The sequence below is a fragment of the Calonectris borealis genome, chromosome 2, assembly GCF_964195595.1.
Source record: "Calonectris borealis chromosome 2, bCalBor7.hap1.2, whole genome shotgun sequence".
In the NCBI taxonomy this organism is placed as follows: domain Eukaryota; kingdom Metazoa; phylum Chordata; class Aves; order Procellariiformes; family Procellariidae; genus Calonectris; species Calonectris borealis.
Window position 1 is genome coordinate 85,722,305 of NC_134313.1, and position 22,901 is coordinate 85,745,205.

The 22,901-nt window shown below is 35.2% G+C and overlaps 1 protein-coding gene across 1 annotated transcript in view; it reads right to left on the minus strand.

Annotated features, from left to right (window-relative positions):
- Positions 1 to 22,901, minus strand: part of CDH18 (cadherin 18) — a 575,460-nt gene that overhangs the window by 66,460 nt on the left and 486,099 nt on the right. Inside the window, exon 8 of the mRNA XM_075142498.1 lies at positions 908 to 1,075. Within this exon, the coding sequence (XP_074998599.1) occupies positions 908 to 1,075 (168 nt within the window). The remainder of the gene's footprint in view (positions 1 to 907; positions 1,076 to 22,901) is intronic.

Consider the following 22,901-nt stretch of genomic DNA (forward strand, 5'->3'; position numbering starts at 1 on the left):
CAGCTTAATGCATTTCGCAGTGGATGTACCTATAGCTATCAGTCCATTATGTTCTACAAGGGCTCACGCAATGTCTGAGTCCAGATTACAATATTCTTATTGGCCTTGAGGCAATCTGCAAAGGAAAGCAGGTTTAGCTATGCAATTACATTCCAGAAGACTTTTAAATAAATTGTTAACTGAATTCAGAATTCCTACAACACTCCAGCTGTTATGTGAGATCAATGTGCACCCAATGAGTTGGGTAGAAATGAACTTCTTATTAGTGGTCATACTAAGATATTCCAAGAGTATTCTAGCATCTACTTTTCATATATGCATGTGAGAACATTCAGTTTGACACCAACATCGACAATTCATTTAACTAGGATAAAGGCAGACTCCAGCGTAGCTCAACAACAGTGAGAAACAGCTTAGTTTTTGACCATCTGTAATGTAAAAAGTGATCTTAAAAGTTCACACAGGTATAGAGAAAGAAACAGGAGAAAAAAAAATGACAGATGTGTATGGAAGCAGCCAAAGGCATGGTGGATTCAATCTTTTAATGTGTTACTTTTTGTTGTGGTCTACCATGGGAACAACATAATTCACTTGTGGGATCAAAATCACACAGTTATTGAAATATACATTCAAAAAGGACTGGAGAATAACCCACATATGACAAGAGTATTCCTTTGTCACCCATCTCACTCTTATTCAGTGTTTAATTGAAAGAAATCTTTACCGGTTTCAATATTCTAGCTATGCCATCTCTGTGCTTCATCTGAAAACACTGGTGAATCCAAACAATTCTCAAGCTGCCTTCTCCCTATGAATTTGAATATTAATTGGATTTCACTAATAGTTTCTTACTTCACTGAAAATCAACACGATTTTCAAATCAGTTATATGCTGAAATTGTACATACTCTGAGGAAACCTGGGTGGATTGTCGTTGACATCAGTGAGTGTGATATTTACAGTTGTTGACCCTGACAGCCCTCCGACCTGCCCAGCCATATCTTTGGCTTGAATGACAACGGAATAATGCTCTCTGGCTTCCCTGTCCATGTTGTGCAAGGCAGTCCTGATGACTCCTGTGATGGGAAGAAAACAAACAAACAAAAGAAAGATCAGGATTAGCTTGTTCGAGCAAGAGGAAAGGCTGGGCATAAACTTTCTTTTCAGGAAAGGTGGAGCATGGCAGATTTTCTGGAAATGCAAAGTTTTTCTACAGTCAAAATAAGCTGGCTTTAGTAGTTTGTGTCTTTTTTATATATATAAAAATATATAAAAACAATGCCAGATGCTGCTAGACAATCAACTTGCTATGAAGAAACTAAAATCACATATATTAAAACAGCTATTATATTAATAAATAATTAATCCAACTTACATAACATTCCTAGCCAAAAGGTACATGCCAAAATGCCAGTGTTTTCTCATACATTGTAACTGTTTAAATAGCTACTAAATAGAAATAGTAATGAATGGGAACTCTTACACCTCTGAAGAAGACTTGAATTCCTTTTTATGAAAAGTTAATTTCTGAATTAAAATATGACATACCTTTTAAAACTACCCAAAAGCTAAACTTTCTTATTTGACAAATCTCAGAAAACTGTACTTTCTTATTTGATACATGTCAATCGTATACATTTATGTTCATAAGTGTGACTTACCTAATACTTTTCTGTAAAGTGAAAGATAAGCGATTATTGTTTTTACTGCAGTACAGAGAGAAAACCAAAATTGAGTGATCCAAAAATTCTATTTATTTTTTATCCATCACTATCAAAAATTTTTTTAACATTTAGTCAATTACACATGTAGAAGCAAAGATTACAACAAAGGAGGAACAGTCAACTCTACGGGCTCAGGTTCAGTTATGGGACATTGTTCACTCATGATGATGCCTCTAAATTAGGCCTTGTTAATTTTTTTGATCACAGGCTGACAGAAACCTCATGGAGTTCAATAAAGGGAGATGTCAAGTCCTGTGCAGGGAACCAGTACATGCTGTGGACAGACTAGCTGGGAAGCAGCTTTTCAGAAAAGGATCTAGGGGGTCCTCAAGTTGGACATGAGCCAGCAACGTGCCCTTGCAGCAAACAAGGCCAACAGCATCCCAGGCTGCATTATGAGAAGCACTACCAGCAGGTCAAGGGAGGGGGTCGTTCTCTGCTCACTAGTGAGGCCACATATGGAGTGCTGGGTCCAGTTCTGGGCTGACCAGTACTTAAATACATTGTTAGACTGGAGTGAGTTACATAGAAATAAATAGAGATATATGAGAAATGTTAAATTTATTAACATTAACTTTTCAAAAAACTAAATTTTTAGTATAACTTGGTTTTGGACTCTTAAACTGAGTGGCTGTTACAACTAGTAAGAAAATATACCATAGTATGATCAGATGTTGCTTCTGAGTGAATTTTAAACATATAATAGCTATTAACACAAAGCAACTTAAGAAGGAGAGCCTTGCTCTTCTAGACAATCTGCTGTACAGCATGATACTCAAGGTTTTTGATTCCCACAGTCTCAGATGACACAAAAAGTGATTTCCAGAACACTGCTTTTCTTGTACTTTAAAATTACTTTCTTTGCATTTCTTCAGTAAAACCATTTAGTCATTATTACACGCGAAATGGAAATTTTCATGTAACTTATACCATTGTTTCCATTCTAGTCTGAAAACAAATGACACATAAATAAGTAGAACTACCCACAAAGCATAGTATTTTAAAGTATCCATGAAGATTCATAATTTTTTTAATACAGTTTTGCACTATAAGTTCCTTTTCATCAAAAGCGTAGATTCTGGACAAGATGGCTAAAAACACCAGTCTGTTTTAGTTCATCTGTTTTTTTTTCCTTTAAATGATACAGTTAGAAACAGATCTTTTTTCACAAATTTCACCATGATATACTGAAATTAACCATAATTTATATATACTATAACAGAAAGGCATAGAGACATTTGGATAAAAGGAACTGACATAACTTAAATATGCAGTTTCATCAAAATAAATATGGTTCACAAAATCTGGTAGTACTGTTCTGAAAATTCATTTTACTGAAAAACAGGAAGATAGAAAAGTATTAAAATTAAAAATGTCCTGCTTTGACATTTTTCAAATAAATTGCTTCAGTTTTTCACATTGAAACTAAATTTATTGGAACATTTAATGTTTATGTATATGCATGGAGGGAGTATGGGATTTTTTTTAAAAAAAATTCCATTTCAATTTGAAACAGACCAAATTTTACATAGTGGAACATCTGTCTTCTGTACAATTCGCATAAATACACTAGTCACTTACATTTTTAAACTAATTTAAACAAACAGAAATTCCTCTGAATTACAATTGCTTTCCTCTTCCTTTTTGCTTCAGGGGGTGTGGTACTGAATCAATGTTTGTAGACAGTTAACAAAGATTCGTGGATGACTAATCATTTGATCTCTCCCACTTGCATCACATTCCTCTTCTCCGAAAACTGAGTAAATGAAAATGGGCAAGTTTTTAATGCCAAAAGCTTGTATCCAAAGTTTAGAGTAAGAAAACTCATTTTAAGCTTGGGCTATACTGATGGACAGGCGATAAGGGAAGATTTAGTTCTCTCTTTTTTCTTGGTTGCATATACATACATCCATCCTAAAAATATATCATCAGTATGAGGTATGTAACTACTGTGAGGACTCTAATGCGCTATCCTTGTCACTAGCAGCTCCACCAACTGTTCTGGCAGTATAGCACTAAAATCATACATAATTTCAAATTTCTCTAATGAGTCCAAAAGGTCTAAGGAGAACTTTTTTGGTTGCCTTTTCCATTAAGATAATATGAAATGCTCCAGCAGTTCCTTTTAAAGTAGGAATTGCCCCCGAGTATCTTCAGTATACTTGGCAGGGGCTCCTATGCATCCCACAAGAAGACAGGAAGTTCATATTAAGGAAGACATCTCCCTGTATAAAATGGTGAGGAAAGAAACTGAAAAAGAAAACCGTCACAGGTTTTTTAAATTTAAACATAGCCTTAATTTTGCCTCGTATTTGTTAGGCAGCACTGCGACCCTGTTAACTGAATATTTTTCAGCTATGTTTCCAATATTTATTCACCTTTACTAAGAAAGGAAAGCAAGAAAAAAAATGCAAGATGTAGACATCATTTCAGGGACATCCCATCCTCTTTCTGGTATTAAGTGAAGAATTTTTACAGAAGTGTCAAAAATCACGTACAACATGTGGAGGTTTAGATCTATTGGAATGGAGTTGAGGACACACAGCTCTGGACCTCTGGCCTGTTGAGTTTAGTCATACATATTTCCATCTTAAAATTATGTGAGATGTGTTTTCCCACATAGAAGGCTTTCCTTCTATGCTTTTTCTTCTGACTTCTTGTCTAAATTTATTCACCTCTAAATCACACTAATTTTTGGTTTTTTTGTCTGACAATTTCTACAGTCTTGGAAAGCACATTTTCCACTTTGAATTTATCTTCCTCGATCATGGATGTCCAGAAACCTACCTACATTCCAGACGAGATTTTATCACCACCTTTTCTAATTAAAACTTTTCTTTTTTTCCAGATTACATCACACTGGTAATTCATCTGTGATTGACTAATATACCCAGGACATTCTCCTCCAGTGACACTTCCAAATTAATGAGACCAGAGTTACTGTAAAATCACAGAATATCTCAAGTTGGAAGGGACCCATAAGGATAATTGAGTCCAACTCCTTGCTCCTCACAGGACTAAATAAAACTAAACAATATGACTAAGACCATTATCCAGATAGTCTTATAATTAGTCCTGCAACATGGGTTTTATTACATAATACTATTAAATTTAATTATGTTCTTCTTGCTCTTGCCCTCAAAGATATAAGCTTCTTCCTCTGTACTGACAATTCTTTACAACTTTTGCAATCAGGAAGTTTCTTCATGACGGTTCTGCATTTATCCCCAAAACATCAGACAAAATTGATCAAGAAGAACATTGAGATGAAAGATTGATATGTCTACTACTGTGGATAGCTCCTTTTTTTTTTCCTTTTACCCAACACCTCTGGATGTGAGAAAGCCCTGAAAATAGGTTTATTTTTGGCAAGTTTTACTTCCTTCTCCACTCAGGCTCTCTGAATTAATTCCTGATACTGAACTGCAGTCAATTCCTTTTTTTTTTATTTTCAAGTTTTCTTTAAGATACTTCTATGCTCTGTGGCATCTGACAATGTGTTATGTTGTCTTTTTTAGCATCCTGTGAAGAACAATTTTACTTGCATGCAGGAAGAGCTACAACAGAAGGCTCAACTGTAACTGAGACTGTAAAAATCAAGACTTTTTCATTCAAGTGCAGACAATTATTAGGAAAATGTCTGCCACAGCCAAGTGCCTAAGTATGCGTTTATCAAAATATTTAACTATGTACTTACCTGACAGTCTGGTACACTTGAAGTAATTTATCTTATTACTTATACATAATAACAACTTATTTTAGATTCAGTAACCACTGCAGAATTTTAGTCAGCTTTATCTTACAGCCTACTCCTGCATGATGTGTGAAAGGAACCTTCTCAGAATAAACTATGGTTCATTTTAACATATTGAGCTCAAAGATTTTCTAACTGGGGGGGTGGGGGGGGGAACCAAAACAACAAACAACAATTCCATTTTAATGACAAACTACTTTGTCATGGGCAAGTTAATTTTTTCATTTGGAAAATTTCCATTCTGTTGTTGGATCATGAGCCTTGTCACTAGAGATTTTATTAAGGGACAGAAGGTCATACTAGATCCCCCATATTCTAGTTTCTTATAGATCTGTCTTGTCATGATCACAACCACTAAATGGTTAAAATATAATTTTAAATATCTATTTAATAACTAATTAAATGTGTGATTTTACTAATCACTGAGGGAAGTGAACTGTGGCAGATGGTAATTTCATTAATATTTTTACTTTGTGAATAGATGCTCTATTCTTATCAGTGCTTTGCTTTAGGATATGTAGTTAGTTTATTTTATTGTAATGTAATATTCTGAATATATTGTATATATTAAAATATATTTCAAAATCTAATATTATTCTACTTTGAAAGAATTAGACACATCCCTTTTAAGAGGAAGTACGGTTTTTGTGGTTTTTGCATTTTAAGAAAAATACTGAGCAAGTACAAGTCAGCAGATGCATTTCTTTTTGCTTAAAATTTCAAAATAAACTTCAAATTTAGAACTCCCAATAGACTTTGTCTTGGATTTGTGATTTAGTTCAAACTATAGCTGTAAACAAAATATGCAATACAGAGATTATGGTCACACTCCACATTCTGAATGCTTCTATAACATAGATATTTTTAATCTAGGCCTTTGAGTCAGATCTGCTTTATATAACTAATATTATACATTTTGTTCCTTTACAGGGACATCACTAGACACTTCATGGCTAAAATTCAAAGCACTATAGAAATGACAATTAGTGGTCAATTTTCTTCTATGGTCACGATTATAGTACTGAAAGGCACTATGCCCTGTCTTAAGAAAAATTATCATTAAAATAAAATACATGAATCCAACACTGAAAGATAACTGCTGCAATAAAATAGAAATTGCTGAAAAATAAGTATATTTTAAACAGAAAATAGAAAGGGTTTTAAAATAAGTTGGTTAGAATAGTGTTCATTTGGTTTTACAACAGGGAGGGGATTAACCAGACTGATTATATTACAATGGATACCCCCAGGGGAAAAAAAAAAATCTATTCAATTTACTATTAGTAAATAAAGCCTTCTCAGAAATCTCAAAGAGTAGAAGCCTGAATTTACAAAATGAAAAAGTATTGTACTGAAGCCTCCTGAATTAAGGAATCTGAAGAAAGCTTCATTGAGTGAGTGCGAAATACACCAATTTATGTGGCAATTGCATGGATGCCAAATGTAATCATAACACCTTCCACTGTTTTAATAATGAAAAGCATATTCAAATGAATTAAATTAAGAATTTGCTGCCGTGTTGCCTCCCAGAAAGCAGACAAGAAATTCTAATCTGCCATATGCAATTGCTGCAAATCAAAGGAATATCTGTCACAGAAATACCATTGCAAGTGGCCACCCTATTTGAGCAGGAAGCTGTCATTTTTTCTCTTGCCAATAGTTAAAGCATACGTATATGAATGCCAGGTTTGCCAGCTCTGTTTCAGTTAGTATGGTTCACAGTTTTTTAAAGTACATTTCTCTCAGTCTCATGTAGGCTGCTTTAATCAGCAGGACATTATTATCCGGGATGTTTTTCCACTGAAGTGTTTTACTTGTCCCATTGTCTTCAGATTGCTGTTACTTCCAAATCACTATGCTACGGTGTTGTGGTTTAACCCCAGCCAGCAACTAATCACCACACAGCCGCTTGCTCACTTCCCCCCTCAGCAGGATCGGGGAAAGAGAATTGGAAGGGTAAAAGTGAGAAAACTTGTGGGTTGAGATAAGAACAGTTTAATTAAGGGAAAATAATAATAATAATAATTGTAATGAAAAGGAAAATAACAAAGAGAGAGAAATAAAACCCAAGAAAGACAAGTGATGCAAACGAAAACAATTGCTCACCACCAACCGACTGATGCCCTGCCAGTCCCCGAGAAGGAATAAACCTTCCTCCTAGTTTATTGCTGAGCATGATGTCATATGGTATGGAATATCCCTTTGGACAGTTGGGGTCAGCTGTCCCAGCTGTGTCGCCTCCCAGTTTCTTGTGCACCTCCAGCCTACTCGCTGGTGGGGTGGCGTGAGAAGCAGAAAAGGCCTTGACTCTGTGTAAGCACTGCTCAGCAGTAACTAAACATCCCTGAATTATCAACACTGTTTTCAGCAGAAATCCAAACCATAGCCCCATACTAGCTACTATTAAGAAAATTAACTCTATCCCAGCTAAAACCAGCACATATGTAAGAGATATTTTCTGGATTTAGTGGTAGTGCATTATTGGTTTATTCCACTGTGATTGTTGTCATTCCCGTAAACATCAAGTTTTCACTTTGGCCTAGACATCCGCATCAAACTTTTCAGGTAATTTAGCATTTAAAAAACCTGACATTTTCTGGTGCAGATATCATTATTTAATCACAACCCAAACTCTTTAAACAAACTTATGTCCGGTGTGGCTCTATATGGCTGTAAAGGTACAGATGTCTTTTCATTTATTCTGTTGAACTGTACAGACATGGTTCTACTGTCTGAGGACTTCTGTGGAGGTTGGACCACAAATCTGAGTTTACATGCACAACTCCGGTAGCATGTGGCAGGCTGTATGGCTGTGTATAAATACTTTTTTCAGTGTTTAAAAGTAGCAGAGAAGAGTTAATCATGATGAGTAAAATAGTTGTTAGATTGTAGTACAGGATGGAAATATATTTTAACAGAAACAGTCAGTGGAAATGGAACATTTCAGTAAGACATACAGCACCAATTCTTCAGATATTTGCTAGTCAAAGGAAACGAGCTTACATAACGATCTACACAAAACAGGCATGAACTGGACTATAAGAAAACAAGTGGTCTTCAGCTTCCAAAAATATTTTCAGACTCTCTAAAAGAAGTCACTGGGGGGCAGCCACCACTTGGCAGCCCAAGAGGTGGGCAGCAGAGTCACTGGAAGCCAGAAACCTGGCTGTTTCTTTTTCTGTTTAACAAAGAAATATTTTTTCCCAAATACATTACTATTAAATACATTACATGGCTTAACACCTAATTAGGTACAGTGTTTATTATCGTTCAAATCTTCAAAATTTAGACTCTTTTTAAGCAATGATCCTCACCTTGGAAAGAAATCTACGTATAGCTGAGATTGTTAGTATAGCTTATGCAACCTGATGCATCCACAGTCAAAATACATTATTTCGAAAAACTAAGATATTCAAGCTTAATGGTGAATTCTTTATCTAATGGATTCACTGTTAAAAGACAGATAGGACCACCAGACCTCCTGTAGAACTCAGGCCAAAAACTGAACTAGCACTGTACTGAACCTAGCAGTTTGCTTCTGGCTAAAACACGTCCTCCTGATAGCATGTAATTTTGAACTAAAGTGATCAAGAAGTAGAAAATATCACCTATTTCCTTGACTGAATATTCCAGTCGTTAATTATAAAGTCAAAGGTCTGCCTTTTATTTGGTAGTGTGCACTTTCAATTTCAAACCATCGACTCTTGTTACCCTCTTTCAGACTGTTAGTTCCCAGTATTTCTCCTTGTAAAGGTACTGCTATATTCTCATGAAGCTAACCTTTCTAATAAACTAAATAGTAAAAAACTTTTCACTGTAAAGCCTTTTCCCCCACTCATAGTGTTATTTGCTTTTTTCCAGCTTTCCAAAATCTTGTAAAAATACAGAAAAATGAAATTAATATTGATATTTCAATAATGCTACCCCCCCAGTACCAACCTCTGGTATAAATTTAACTTTCCTAATCTTTTTACAACATATAAAGAATCTATTTAAGGGTTGTATTGGGCTTTTTTTTGGCTTATTACTGCTTTGGGAACTCATTTTGAGCTGCTTTACTCTTAGTTTACATAGTTATGGTTCTGGATATAGTCCCATCACCCTCAGTTCTAACTGTAGAACATTGCATTTATTGCATTGGGTGGCACAGGTTATCAAACAATCTGGGTTATTTTGACAGAATGCACTGTTCTCATCTTTATTCATCATTCTGCCATTTTTGTGTCATCCAAAAATTTTATCAGTAGTAGTCTTATGTTTACTTTTAATCGAGACAGAAAGAATCTGAATAGAGTTGGTCTTACTTATCCCAGAGCCCTGGTGGAATCTCTTCCTTTCATGATGATCCTGCCTTGATGACAACTTTTTGCTACCTCCCAGGTAGCAAGTTCAAGCCATTTAATATATGCTTTGTTGCTACCACTTATTGCTATCTATTTAACTAGAATGGCATGTGACATGGCAGTTATCTTTTTCAATATAATTTGTCATTTCATAAAACAAAGAAATCAGGTTTCTTTACCATGACCTATTTTTCAGAAAAACACATGGAAAGGCATTATTGTTATTTCTAATTTTTTTACTGGCTAAATTCTTTCTCAGCTCCTCTATTTTTCTTTTTTTCTTTTTGCCTAAATTTACCAGCCTCATGTTACAGATTTCCTTTTGCTTAACCTTTCAGAAAACTGACACACATTTACATTCTTCAAATTTCCTTATCTACTTCTTTATTCAGGGAGAATCTATCACCCTCCCTAGCTTTGGGACTGGACAATAACTATAGTGTCTCCATTAATCGAATCCTGTTTCTGGAAAAGTCAATATTTCAGGCGGAAAAATAGAAAAATTCTGCCTTTTTTTTTTTGATGTGCAGATTCTGAAAAGAGTTCACAAAGGGGCTAATTCTTCCATTTTCAGAAATCGTTTATCAATATGTTATGTCCTGAAAATGTGCAAGTTGTTTTGTTTGAAATATAAATTGCACATAAGTTCCTATGAATTTTCAGACAGCAAAATAGAGTTAAACATTCTTTCAAGAAAATCTCCTATCCAAGTGGTTTTTACTTCTCCTAAAATTGCTTCTCCATTATTGAAGATTTTTTTTTTTTCCACACAAAACTGTTGGAGATGAGCTATGGAGGAACAGAAGAAAGCCTTAAAGACAGACTTTGACTTGAATAAAAATATTCTTGTGTCTAGTAGCAACATGTCAGTATATACTTGTTCTCTGCACAGATGTGCACGATGAAATAATTCAGTTTATAACAAGACACTTCAGTGGTTTTGCACTGACTCGTGATTTCCTTGGAACTGAATCTGAATTAGTGGCATTTCTATAGTTCTGAAGAAACATATAGTTAGGAGCAAACAGGGCTAAATGGTCAGATTCTCCAACTTGAACAATACAGCAGTCAAACTCTGATGTGTTCCTGTTAATGCAGTAGGCATGTGCCTCGGTTAAAGCAGCATGAGGCAAGCCTACAGAAGTATGATGTTACTGCTGTGTTGAAAATATATTTTTCTTTTTTGAAAATTCAGTTTAAAATGTATTTAAAAAATAAAGAATCTGTACCCTAATTGGCGGGGGGGGAGGGAGGGAAGGAGGGGAGGGGAGATAATTGTTTGCTCAAAGCTGGTAACAAGTGACTGCTGGTTGTATACTGAAATAAAGTATTAAGTTCAAGATAGATATGAAACATACCTAGATACAGATATACATGACTAACAGATAACTTCATGCTGCTTAGATATTGAGGACTTCTCCATAACAGATTACTTGTCAGGTAGGCAAGCAGAGGAACCAAGGAAATGATGTGAGTGTGAAGATAAGGCAAGGGCAAATAATGCTGGAAGGGAGGAAATTACTCATTAAGTGTGATTTCTTCAGATATAAACTTCTTATAGATGCATTTAATCTTGGTGGGAAGGAACAACCTTATGACATGAGACAAACAAAACAATTAAGTAAAAAGGGGATGCATTCAGTAGCCCCTGAACATAGCAGATGGGAATTAAGTACAGGAATCTTCTCAAAGGAAATCCCATTTGACAAGAAGGAGCTTAAAACTATCTGAAAACTAACTACTTATATTCACAAGCTTGGAAATATCCCCCTCTTAAAATAGAAATAGTGTTGACTGCCAGTATCAAACACTGCTTCTTGTAATGTCACTTACCTTCCAGCTTACATAAAAATGTATTTAATTTATAGTTTGAATGAAAATGACAAAATAATAGACAGCTGAAGGTTAAAGCTGCTAATATTTCACTTATAATCCAAAGCTCTTTATTACTTCCTTCATAATGGAAAGAAAAATAAAGATGGAGCCACAGACTTGACTTCATATTTCTCATCTACTATTATTAAATTAGATTTTATGCAAATCAAACTTTTAATCTTTAATAAATACATGATAATGTATCTAAATAATTGGAAATAATTAACATAGTTGCCCATTATGTTGAATAATATTGTGGTTGGTTTCTTTTCAAAGAAGATCGCCTTGATAAAAGGGACAAGAAGGGATACAATGACTATAGGCATGACAAAAAAACTTTCAAATAGGGTCAAAATGGTGTCCGGCTAATTAAAAAACTGAATGCAATGTACAAGCTTGAAAAGATTCCACATTTGGACAAAATTTCATGTGCTGACTAATTTAATTACAACTGACAGACAAGTTTGAGACATATAATTCAGATTACCTATTAGTAAGAAAGCTTGCTTAGCCAACAGACCAAGCATTTACGTCGTTGTTGTGTTCTTTCCTCCCTGTGGTACTTACTCATTACATACCCGTGAGCATTCCACTTAACCACAGTGCTTCATTGACCCATGCATAACATGTTAAGGACCTTATAGCAGTATAGCATAATTTATAGTTGTTATAAGTCATTTAGAGTGCAACCTTACTCAGCATTTAAATATGCTTATTTGTAAAGTGCAAATGAAATACAATGAGACCGGTGTCAATATGGAAATGTGAAACACTTTTTCCATGTATCCTAGGTACTTGAATTACAATGAAACCGTTCCTGCTTGACGTGTTATGATAGTGGCCATGCAAGCTAATGTCTGTTCAAAGCAAAATCATCAAATTCAACAATCAGCAAAATACCATCAGCAAAAATTCTTCATTTTGGAAAGTGCTTTAGTGCTAGATATAGTACATTAGAGTGTAAATATATATATGTACATATGTTACAACAACTACCTTATAAATATGATTAATTGGTTTCCTTACAGGTCCTTGAAAGAAAAATCCTAGAAAAAAAATATTATTGTAATGTTTTATGGAAAAAAAACATTTTAACCAACAAAAATTTATAAATTCATTGAAATGTTAGTACTTGGAACAAAATCCCAATCTATTCGCACAATGAAAAATATTAGTTCGAACTCCGCATAGGAGAAAAAATGTCTAAAAACTGCACTCTGGATAAACAGAAGACTAACTAAGGAACCATGATAGATCACAAATAGATATTTTTGAATGCTGAAAATGTGTCTGTGGTAGCATTAAGTTTTCATAACTTTCTGACGCACACAAAAAAGATGATGATGTTATATAGATAAAATGAGCGTTCACAAACATTATTTTCTTTCTTAGACCCAACAACCACAAAATCTTTGACTATTTGGTGACATAATAGGTAGCTATTGACTTCAGTTGAGATTCAATCAGGATTTATTGACCTGAGAGTTAGATATTGATCTAGTCAAAGAAAAGATAAATCTCTACCTAGAGGTACGATAAATCTTACAGTTAGCTGACAACAGAAGTCTGTGTTGTTCCATTGTTATAGGTGCACTGCTATCAGGAAAATGACTACTGTATTAGTGAAGTGGTGTAGCTTGTTGAAAAGAGGCACCCTCACACTATGATAAATTAAAAAACATCACAATAATGTCACACAAAACATAAAATATGACCACTCCATGACAGGACACAATTTTATAAAGTTGTTTCTCTTTTTGATTTGACTGAATACATTATTCTGCAAGGTGGTCAGCCTCTGCTGTACGTATTAGCATTGAACACCTCTTGATTTGAAACTGAAGTTTGTCTGTATTTAAAATTATTCTGAATTTAGGCAAAGCACAAATTTGAAAATACAAGCACTGGCTCTTAAAAGCTCTTATTGGACTTATTTAAGAATAACTCCACATACGTTTTGTCATCAGCTCTGGGAAAGCCAGGACTTTGTCACAGATCCCATCCACAGTGAGGAAAGTTATACAACTTTATGAACCAAGTCACAAGTACTACAATTTTATACACCATATATTACAAACTTCTATGCTGGGTTCTGTAAAAAGGGAAAAAATATAAAATCAAAAGATCCTCTTTCCTTTTCCTCTTCCTTCCTATCATTCTCATCTACAATCATTGAAAAATGCAATTATCGCCTTTGTTTTGTACCTTCAGGTTTCAATTATTTCTCTGAGAAAATAAGGAAACCTATCAACTTACAACTTGATTTCCTTGATCAATTAGCAACCAGCTTAATAAACTACAATAATCTACATGACCCCTTCGGATGCTCGCAATATTTATATAGTTGCATAACAAATGTACAAATGCACCTTTTCAAGCTCAGTTTAAAACACACCAATTTGATTAAAGATTAAGTGAGCCTGTGTAACTGGGATCTTTCAAGTGTCTCAAACCTTTATACAATTTGGTTATGCACTGGCAACATAACATACTGTAGTATTTCATACTTGCACTGAACCAACATTAGCTGTTTAAATCTTCTAGAAAATTTCTACAAGGAATTTTTTACTGACTGGAATGACATGCCAAAATATTTTAGGATACTATTGAAAGACAATATTGAAAAACAGCATGACCAAAGATGAAGAGTTAAAACACAGATTTTTTACAGATATAAATATTTTGGAAATCTTAACAAATGAAATAAAAATGCTTGCAAAATTCCACCTTCCATTTTTAAATATGGTTTTCCTAATAATTTTATTTTCAGTTAGGTTACTTGTCTAGATAATGAATATGTGACCTACACAGGACAAGAAAACAGATGAAAAGCAGTGTCAGAGAGCTTTTTCCCTTCTCTAGGGTTTTATCTAGTGCAAATACTTGCCTCATGAGGACTTGGAATGAATCAAAAATGTGGACTTCAATACCCTCTGTCTGTCCTTTCTAAAGGACATAAAATTTTCTAAAATTATTTATAATTTCTTCATTTCATATCAAAAACTCACAGTAGGATAACATAGACAAAAGATAATAAGGCTACCTTGATTTACAATTTGGTACCAAAAGTCAATGATTTTTTACCAAATGTATGTTCTAACTAATGATGTAAAGGTTCATTCAAACTTATTCAAGTGAAGCTGTGAAACAATCACTAGAAAATAAACTTTCAATAAAAACAAGCAAGGCTGCCTTCCTTAACATGGTTGACCTTAAATTAGACTATTAATGTACCGTTCAAATATGAATGACAAAAAAATAAATTATTCACTCTTCTGCTAACATTTAGGAGTAAGAATGCTTTTGAAAGTTCATAAGGAAGTAGGCTGTTCACTTAAAATCCAATCCTTCACTTTGTTTCAGTACCTATCCCAAGGCTAAATTATTATTCTTGACTTAATTTTTCTTGAACATGACGTTATAGGCTATATAAAACTACCTCCTGTTTCTAATTATTACTACAAAAGAAAACAGAGATTCAGAGCAGTATACCAGTTTTCACTCTGAATGTCTTTCACTGTTTTTCTTAAATCAAATGAAACACAGGAACTTATTTGCCCGATGTTTTCTTTGTATATGTCGGAAGAGGAAGTCTTTCCTCTAAATTTAATCTGCCATAGCAAGCATTTCTCTGTATGTGTAGCTCAGTTTTCTAAATCTCCAGAATGGCTGAGGTAATATGAGACAGTATACCTAAAGCAATGTACATGTACTTACACATACAGTACTTGATATGTAAATAAAAAAGAGCATTTCATCTCATGTACCAGGCAAGTACCTATAAAAATCCATGGTATCAGGAGGCCAGCCATAGGGAATCCTTATCAAGATAATGAAGCTATGCTGATTTACATTGGTAAAGAATCTTATCTGTTATTTTTAGGCAAAAAGCTTCTTACCATGATTAGGGCTAAGTTGTCAATCTACTAATCTAGTTGATGAGTTTTCGCTCTGCAGGTGTTAATGGTGAGGGGAGCTCATATCAGGGAAGACTGTCTTATATGAACAAGGTTGCTGTTACAGCTCCTGAGAATCCGGCCAATAATTACACTTTGTTAATATCAGAATGTTTCTAAAATCACACCTGAAGAGTAAAATATGTATTTGTGAATCTGTGTTTTAAGGTCAGGAACAGGAAACACAGACTGCATGCCTATTGGGGCCGTTCGCTTCCACTTAGGAACTGGCAATTCAATTCAAATCTCTCTACTTCCAATTCTATGTTTTCTTTCACGTTTAAATTTTAGACTGTCCATGTTGTTTTACTGGCGAAAGCCCAGCATACAAGTGAAACCCATTATCTGCTACAGGCACAAAGTGGTGTTCCAAATACCACAAGAAATAATTATAGGAAGAATAGAAATAAAAAGTGTATAGAAATTCACTTTATAAGCAGTGTATTTCTGCTAATGAAACTCTCGTAGAGAAATTTAGAACTGCATCTTCTGCGACAAGTTGTAAGTAAACCAACAGTTTGAGTGTAACTGAAAGAAAATTCTTACTCCCTAAAGCTCAGCTACTGTAAATTAACCTAAACATTGAAAATTAAATAGATCTCAGTCAGGAAATACCTACAAAGAACAATGTATTTCCTGGAGCTAGTACAGTTATTTACAAAACTTAGTTGTTGTAACTCTCAGGAAAGTGAAAATTAAAACGAAGCATGTATACTTTAAGGTATTTCATATTTGAATAAATGATATGGCTATTTTCTGCTGTAATTGAGTAGCTCTGCTAGTTATGTTAGAAAGCCTAACTTCCAGTATATAATTGATGAGAAAGTAGCAATGGTGCATAGTAGCTGCTTTAGCACCAGTAGAGGTTGCCCATTTATGTCAACAATATCTTCCTAATTTTGATTAGAACTTCTTGTACACTTGTAAAACTCGCTTTTAGTGAGGAACATTTTCCTGCATATAGAACAATTGCTAGCTTGACCTCAGAGGATATACTATCCTAATAAATTCTTTTTAGTACTTTCAAAAACTTAGTAAAAAGTTGTATTCTGATTGTTAGGTGTCATGGTTTAACCTGGCAGCAGCCAAATACCACGCAGCCGCTCGCTCACTCCCCCCACCCCCAGCGGGACGGGGAGAGAATCGGAAGGGTAAGAGTGAGAAAAACTCGTGGGTTGAGATAAAGACAGTTTAATAGGGAAAGCAAAAGCTGCGCACGCAAGCAAAGCAAAACAAGGAATTCATTCACCACTTCCCATCGGCAGGCGGGTGTTCAGCCATCGCCAGGAAAGCAGGGCTCCATCACGTGTAACGGTTACTTGGGAAGACACACGCCATCACTCCGAACGCCCTCCCTCCTTCTTCTTCACCCAGCCTTATATGCTGAGCATGACGTCATATGGTATGGAATAGCCTATTGGCCAGCTGGGCCAGCCGCCCTGGCCACACTCCCTCCCAGTCCCCTGCACATCTGGCAGGGCATGGGAAGATGAAAAGTCCTTGACTATCATAAACAATACCTAGCAACAACCAAAACATCAGTGTGTCATCAACATTATTCTCACACTACATCCAGAACACAGCACTATACCAGTTAATAGGAAGAAAATCAACACCATCCCAGCCAAAACCAGGACAAGGAGTCTGAACAGTAAACCTTAAAAACATATTTTGACACGCATAAAACATTCGCATGGTGATCCATTACAGTAATACAATATCACTTAGGTTTTTTCATGAACTGTGTTGCAGAAGCCATTTACAGAAAGATTGGAGAACAGACTTTTATTATCCTTTTTAAAAGATGTCATTTATCAAATGGACAATGACACATATATCCTCAGAATCTTAAGATAATTTAATGGTTTACACATATATAGTTTGCAAAGGACACAGCTATATCATTGTGCTTTCAACAAATTAATATATTTCTTTCAAGAACATGATATTAAAAGTTTGTAAAAGCTGTCTCAAAGCATTAATTCTTCTATTTTTGGTCCCATTCTGGAAAAAAAAAAAAGCCCTAGCAAAATTGTTTTCTTTACACCATAGCAAGACAAGTAATTTTCAAACATAAATGCCTGAAAACAGTCATTTAAAAACATGGCCTGCAATTAAGTGTGTCCACTTACCTCTGAGAAATCATAACTAACACTGGGCAATGATATTTCAAAACATTGACTTCACCATTAGGTTCTTGTATCTAAAAAACTGATTTTCAGAAGAATACAAGGGATATGTTTAAAGATTCAGTCTTGCTGTGTAAAACAGGGGAAAGTGATTAGCCTTGCTAAACCCTACAGTAGAAAATGGGAGAAACAGGGGTTCCATAATTTATTATGTCATAACTTGGATAATGTTACCACTTATTAACTATTGATAATTTATGACTGCATAAATAATATTCACCAAATGGTTAGCAGAATATTTAGGACCACAGTCCAAACAGACCAGTGGTGGCCTATCATTTGGCAGTCAGCCCAGCTTCCCCATCAGTGCCAGGTGAGAATCATAAACTGGGACTCCCTTGTCCTGGAGACTGAATGGATGCCCATGACAGACCTAGTGCTTCACGGACCACTAGATGAACTATTTGCTGCACGTGCTTCTGGCCCAGAGCTCCTTCCAATTTTTACGTGCAGTACAGTCACGATGCACAACAAATACTTAGTGATGATTAGAAAGCAGTCCTGGCCAGCTGATTCCAGAGGAACTCCTTTGACCCATAGCTATTCTCCCTTTGCGTTTTCAAGTTCTAGAAAGGTGCTGCTCAGAGTATGACTGCTGCAGTTCATACATAGAACACCATTACATCTTGATTTCAGGAAAAGTGCTACACTTTAGTGTCCAGAGATACACAATGTCTTCCCTTGCAAAATCTGTGGTTGTAGCTCTGTACATTTTAGAAGTTCTCACTATTTATTTGAGCTTTATGTATCTAACAAAGAAGGAACCTTTTTTAAAGTCGTCCCAATTCCACATAAGTGTTCCTAGAGACATTTTAAAAAGCTATTTCTAGCAAAGGACTGAAGACATGTCTGTGTATGACAGTCCTGCATAAACACCATAAATTCTCATAAATCTATCAAAATGGGGTTTTTCATTTTCTGTTGTAAGACTATTGTTATTATAAAGGCATACAAAAAGACCGACTTGTCAGCACCTGGGATTTATGAATTAAATCCATATTCTATAATGGCACAAAGAGCATCTTGGTAATTATAGATGTGTTTACTGTTTACCGAGTGCAATATTCAAAGGGACATACTGAGCAAACAGTAAGAAAATATATGAAGAACTTAACTTTCTGTCAAACTCCAAAAGGAGTTTAAATTTTTCTCTACCTGCATATAATATCTTAAAGGCTGAATTCCAGAGCTTTATTTTAGTCCTTCCATGAATGGTGATCCACAGACTGGAGTCCTGTTTCTCCGTGTTGTACTACGGAGGACTTAAATCTGAAGTAGAAGAACATTTCCTAATTACCTGTGGATGCATGGCTATCAGTTTCCAAAAAAGTCAAAGTTACACACCCAAACTATGCTATCAGTACTCCTCTATAACCACCAGCCAAAACTTCCAGTTTTGCTCTCAGAAATGTTTCAGAGCCCTAGTGAATCTTCCAATTAAGCTATTTCTAGCCTTACATCTCCTGAAAACTGTGTTCTGATTGTCTAGTTATTGCTAGAGCAGAACGTAATAATTTGAAGATTATTTATCTCTAAAGATTGGTCTCCATGGAAGGACCCTTGTGGTCTCTGACATTAAACACAAACTACTTATGCAAAAGCATGCCAATCTTATAATTTCTCAGTGTGTACTTGGAGAACAAGCACAATTCCCAACATTTGGACATCAAAAGAGAACCCCCAACATGAAGTATAACAAATAATCTAGATCATTTAACAAGGATTGTAATGTAAATATGCTTCTTATGTAATTTTATTTTAAAAAGTCTTCAGAACTAATTGCTTGAATCAGTGAAGAAAACCATCAACAACTGTGGTAGTCATGCTGTCTGACAAGGCTTGGTATGGCAGTGCAGGCACTAAGTAGCATAAAATGCAAACACTGCACACTTGAAAACTGAAGGCAAACTGAGACCTGCTTGACAAGTCCTCCATATAGATGCAATCTATTCCTTCAGAAAACTTCAGAAAACCTGTATCATAAAATTGCGTCAGCGACTTGTGTATTATTTTTCTTAAACTGTCAGCACTGCAATTATAACTTTAAGCCTGAAAGCTATGCAACAGTTTTTTGACTTGTGCCTTATTATTAAGGCTACACTTTCTTTGGTGGAAATATGGCCAATTTTTAATGGTGCAAAATGGAAAACAAAACAATACATCATTATACTGTGCATATATTGTAATGGGCAGTACCAACCAAATGATGCTATCTGATGTTCTAGAAGTGCTCAAGCAAATGCTTAAGAATTTCCACCAACTTTCAATGTCCTTCAGCTGAGCAATTCTAAACAATGGAGGGTCACCTGTGAACTTATTCAGGAACACAGCACATCTCAAGAAATCTACTGAAATATTCTGAAACACTTTAGTATAGGTTTTTCTTCATGTAAGAATTCATATTTAGATTATTTAAACACTGCACCAGGTCAACAACTGTGACTATTTCTGCATTGTTAAAAGGACCACTTTTTCTTCTTTTGTGTTTTCTTCTGTGGTTATCTATCTTAATTTCAGCATGGTGATGATGTTCCCACTTCCCTGCTTATGAAAATACAATGAGCTTAACACAATGAGCTTCTTTGAGCAACAGGAATACTGGGTATAGCATACAATGCAAGAGTTATCAACAACTCATCCAAAAAGAAGGACTCGTCCAAAAAAAGGAAGAGGGAAAGAAAATACGAGAAAGATATTCCATGCTCCTTTCATGCTGTGTATGCACACATGTGTGTGTGTGCCTATGTTCAACTCCTTCTTCCCTCCTTTTGAACTGTAGAAAGAAGAGTCATGAAAGGAACACATTTATCATATGATATTCTAGCCTCCAATTTTTGAATTAACATAAATGAGAATTTTACACTGAAAACAATGCTGCAAGAAGACTAAACCAAAAACTTAGGAAAAAACGAAGAGATTTATTATCAGGGCTGCCATCCATCTTGGTTTTTTTCCAAGTATGTTCTGCATACCTGTCTGAAATTTTATCCAGACAAGCTTTAAGAATTCTGCGTGTTATCCAGATACTCAGCAAATCTAACCAGCTGATGCTTCCAATGGGATGTCCCACACATCCCGCTTTGGATTTACTACAGATGTACTACACAGATGATAAGTACCTACACAGCCAGTTTCATGTATCCAGGGAGTAAAGAGACCTTCCACTGCAAATTAAGTCTTTACATGCTCCATGGTTTGGTGCATCCTGAAAGTAATGAACTTACTGACCATGCTCAGAGCAACTACAGTTTGTATATGTAGGTGTCTGACACAGATGGATATATATTTCTGGAAATGTCAGATGGAAACATGAGACCCCTTCCTCCACTGAGTGAACTCTGTGTTTACTGTCTCCTAGTGTTTCTATGTTTTGTTCTTTAGCTACTTTTCCCAGCAATCCATTCAGCCCCAAAGACAGCTCAGGAGCAAGCATGTTCATTCCAAGCTAGGCTAATCCTACCTCTCAAGAGAACTTTCATTCAGTCACCTCAACAGCTCTGGGTTATTTTTTGTCTGCTATGTAACAGATTTAAAAAATAAAAAAGTTTGAATTTCACATTTTTTAAAGAAACAGAGTACATTTTCCAGGGAAAAAAAACCCTAGTTTCACTTTTCCTATGAGTTAAGGAGTGAGTATTCCACCATGAAAATCACTGTGGCAGCAATTAAAATAATATAGTCTCTATCATCTCCCCTCCAACACATTTACCATCCTGAATTATTCTTTAATCTTTATGTGAATACAATCTACAAGAATATCAGTTTCAAACACCAAGTCTTACTGCCATAAATGGATCTGCCCAAGTATAAAGTAAAAGAATCACAGAGAAACAAGTCTTCCTGTCCTATGGAAGGGTAAACTATATTTGAAACATTACTGACACGTTTGTCTAACATGTTTTAAAGACATCCATTAAGAAAGTTGGCATTTCTTAACCAGGCAATCTATTCCAGTCCTTTAACGATCCCATGGTAATTTTCCCCAATTACTAGCCTGAATCTTTCTAGCTATAGTACAAATTCATTGCTTCTTGTTCTATTTTCCTTAAAACTGAAATTTAGTGAGATACAGATGGGCCAGAATACACATCACTGAATATAAATATATCTTTTTGTTTTCATTTATTTATTTATTTATTTATTATTTAAGCAGAGATTCAGTCAGATCATTTATAATCAGAACCCAAATTGAAGACAAATACCTTAATAAGAAATTTATGTACAAATATGCTATCGTAGGATAGTACTATCTTCTTTTTTTTTAAATGATTTAGTGAGAAGAAAGGTTAATTTGATATCTTATTTCGCAGTGTCCCAGCTATAACGATATTTCACCCTTTTCACAGTGGTGTTAACTGACAAGAGTTAACTGTACCACACACTACATTCTCCCATACAGCTGTTGAGCAACACTGAAATAATTTTCCAGACCATTAGGTGCATTCCCCACCTAAAAGACTGCGATGCTGATAATAACACCGAGATAATTCAAACAAGTACATGCAGGTGCAAACCTGTCAAATGGCAAAACACTGCAAGGATAATGGGTTTTCAGTCGTCACTTATAATCCTCTACTTGAATGAAATGTTTGGTTTTGGTATATATTTCTCCTGTGCAGCTGGCATATTATTGCCCCACAATAACAGAATATTTGCAGAGCCCAAAGAATGAAACCAAATTCTTGTTAAATAAACTGACTTCTGCAAGAAATTCTGGAGGGAAGGGAAGGAGGACTCACCACATTTTTCAAAGTTAAATTATATGCTTTCTGGTATAAACCATATGACTATGTTTACATGTATAAATGAATGAAGAACTCAACTAGAAATGACCATCATTCGTTTCATTCACAATTATGGCTTTGTGCCATTATCTCTATTCATCTCTGCAGTAATTCAAAACATGTAAAGGAAATACAATGTCTTGAAATGTATACTTATGAAAAAACGAAACAGCAGAGCCCAACTTTGGGTATGTCCGAAACGATGATTAGTAAGAAATCCTCAAAGCCATAACTCCTCTGAAGCATTCTCAGAGAGAGCACCTACTCAGGTCTTTAA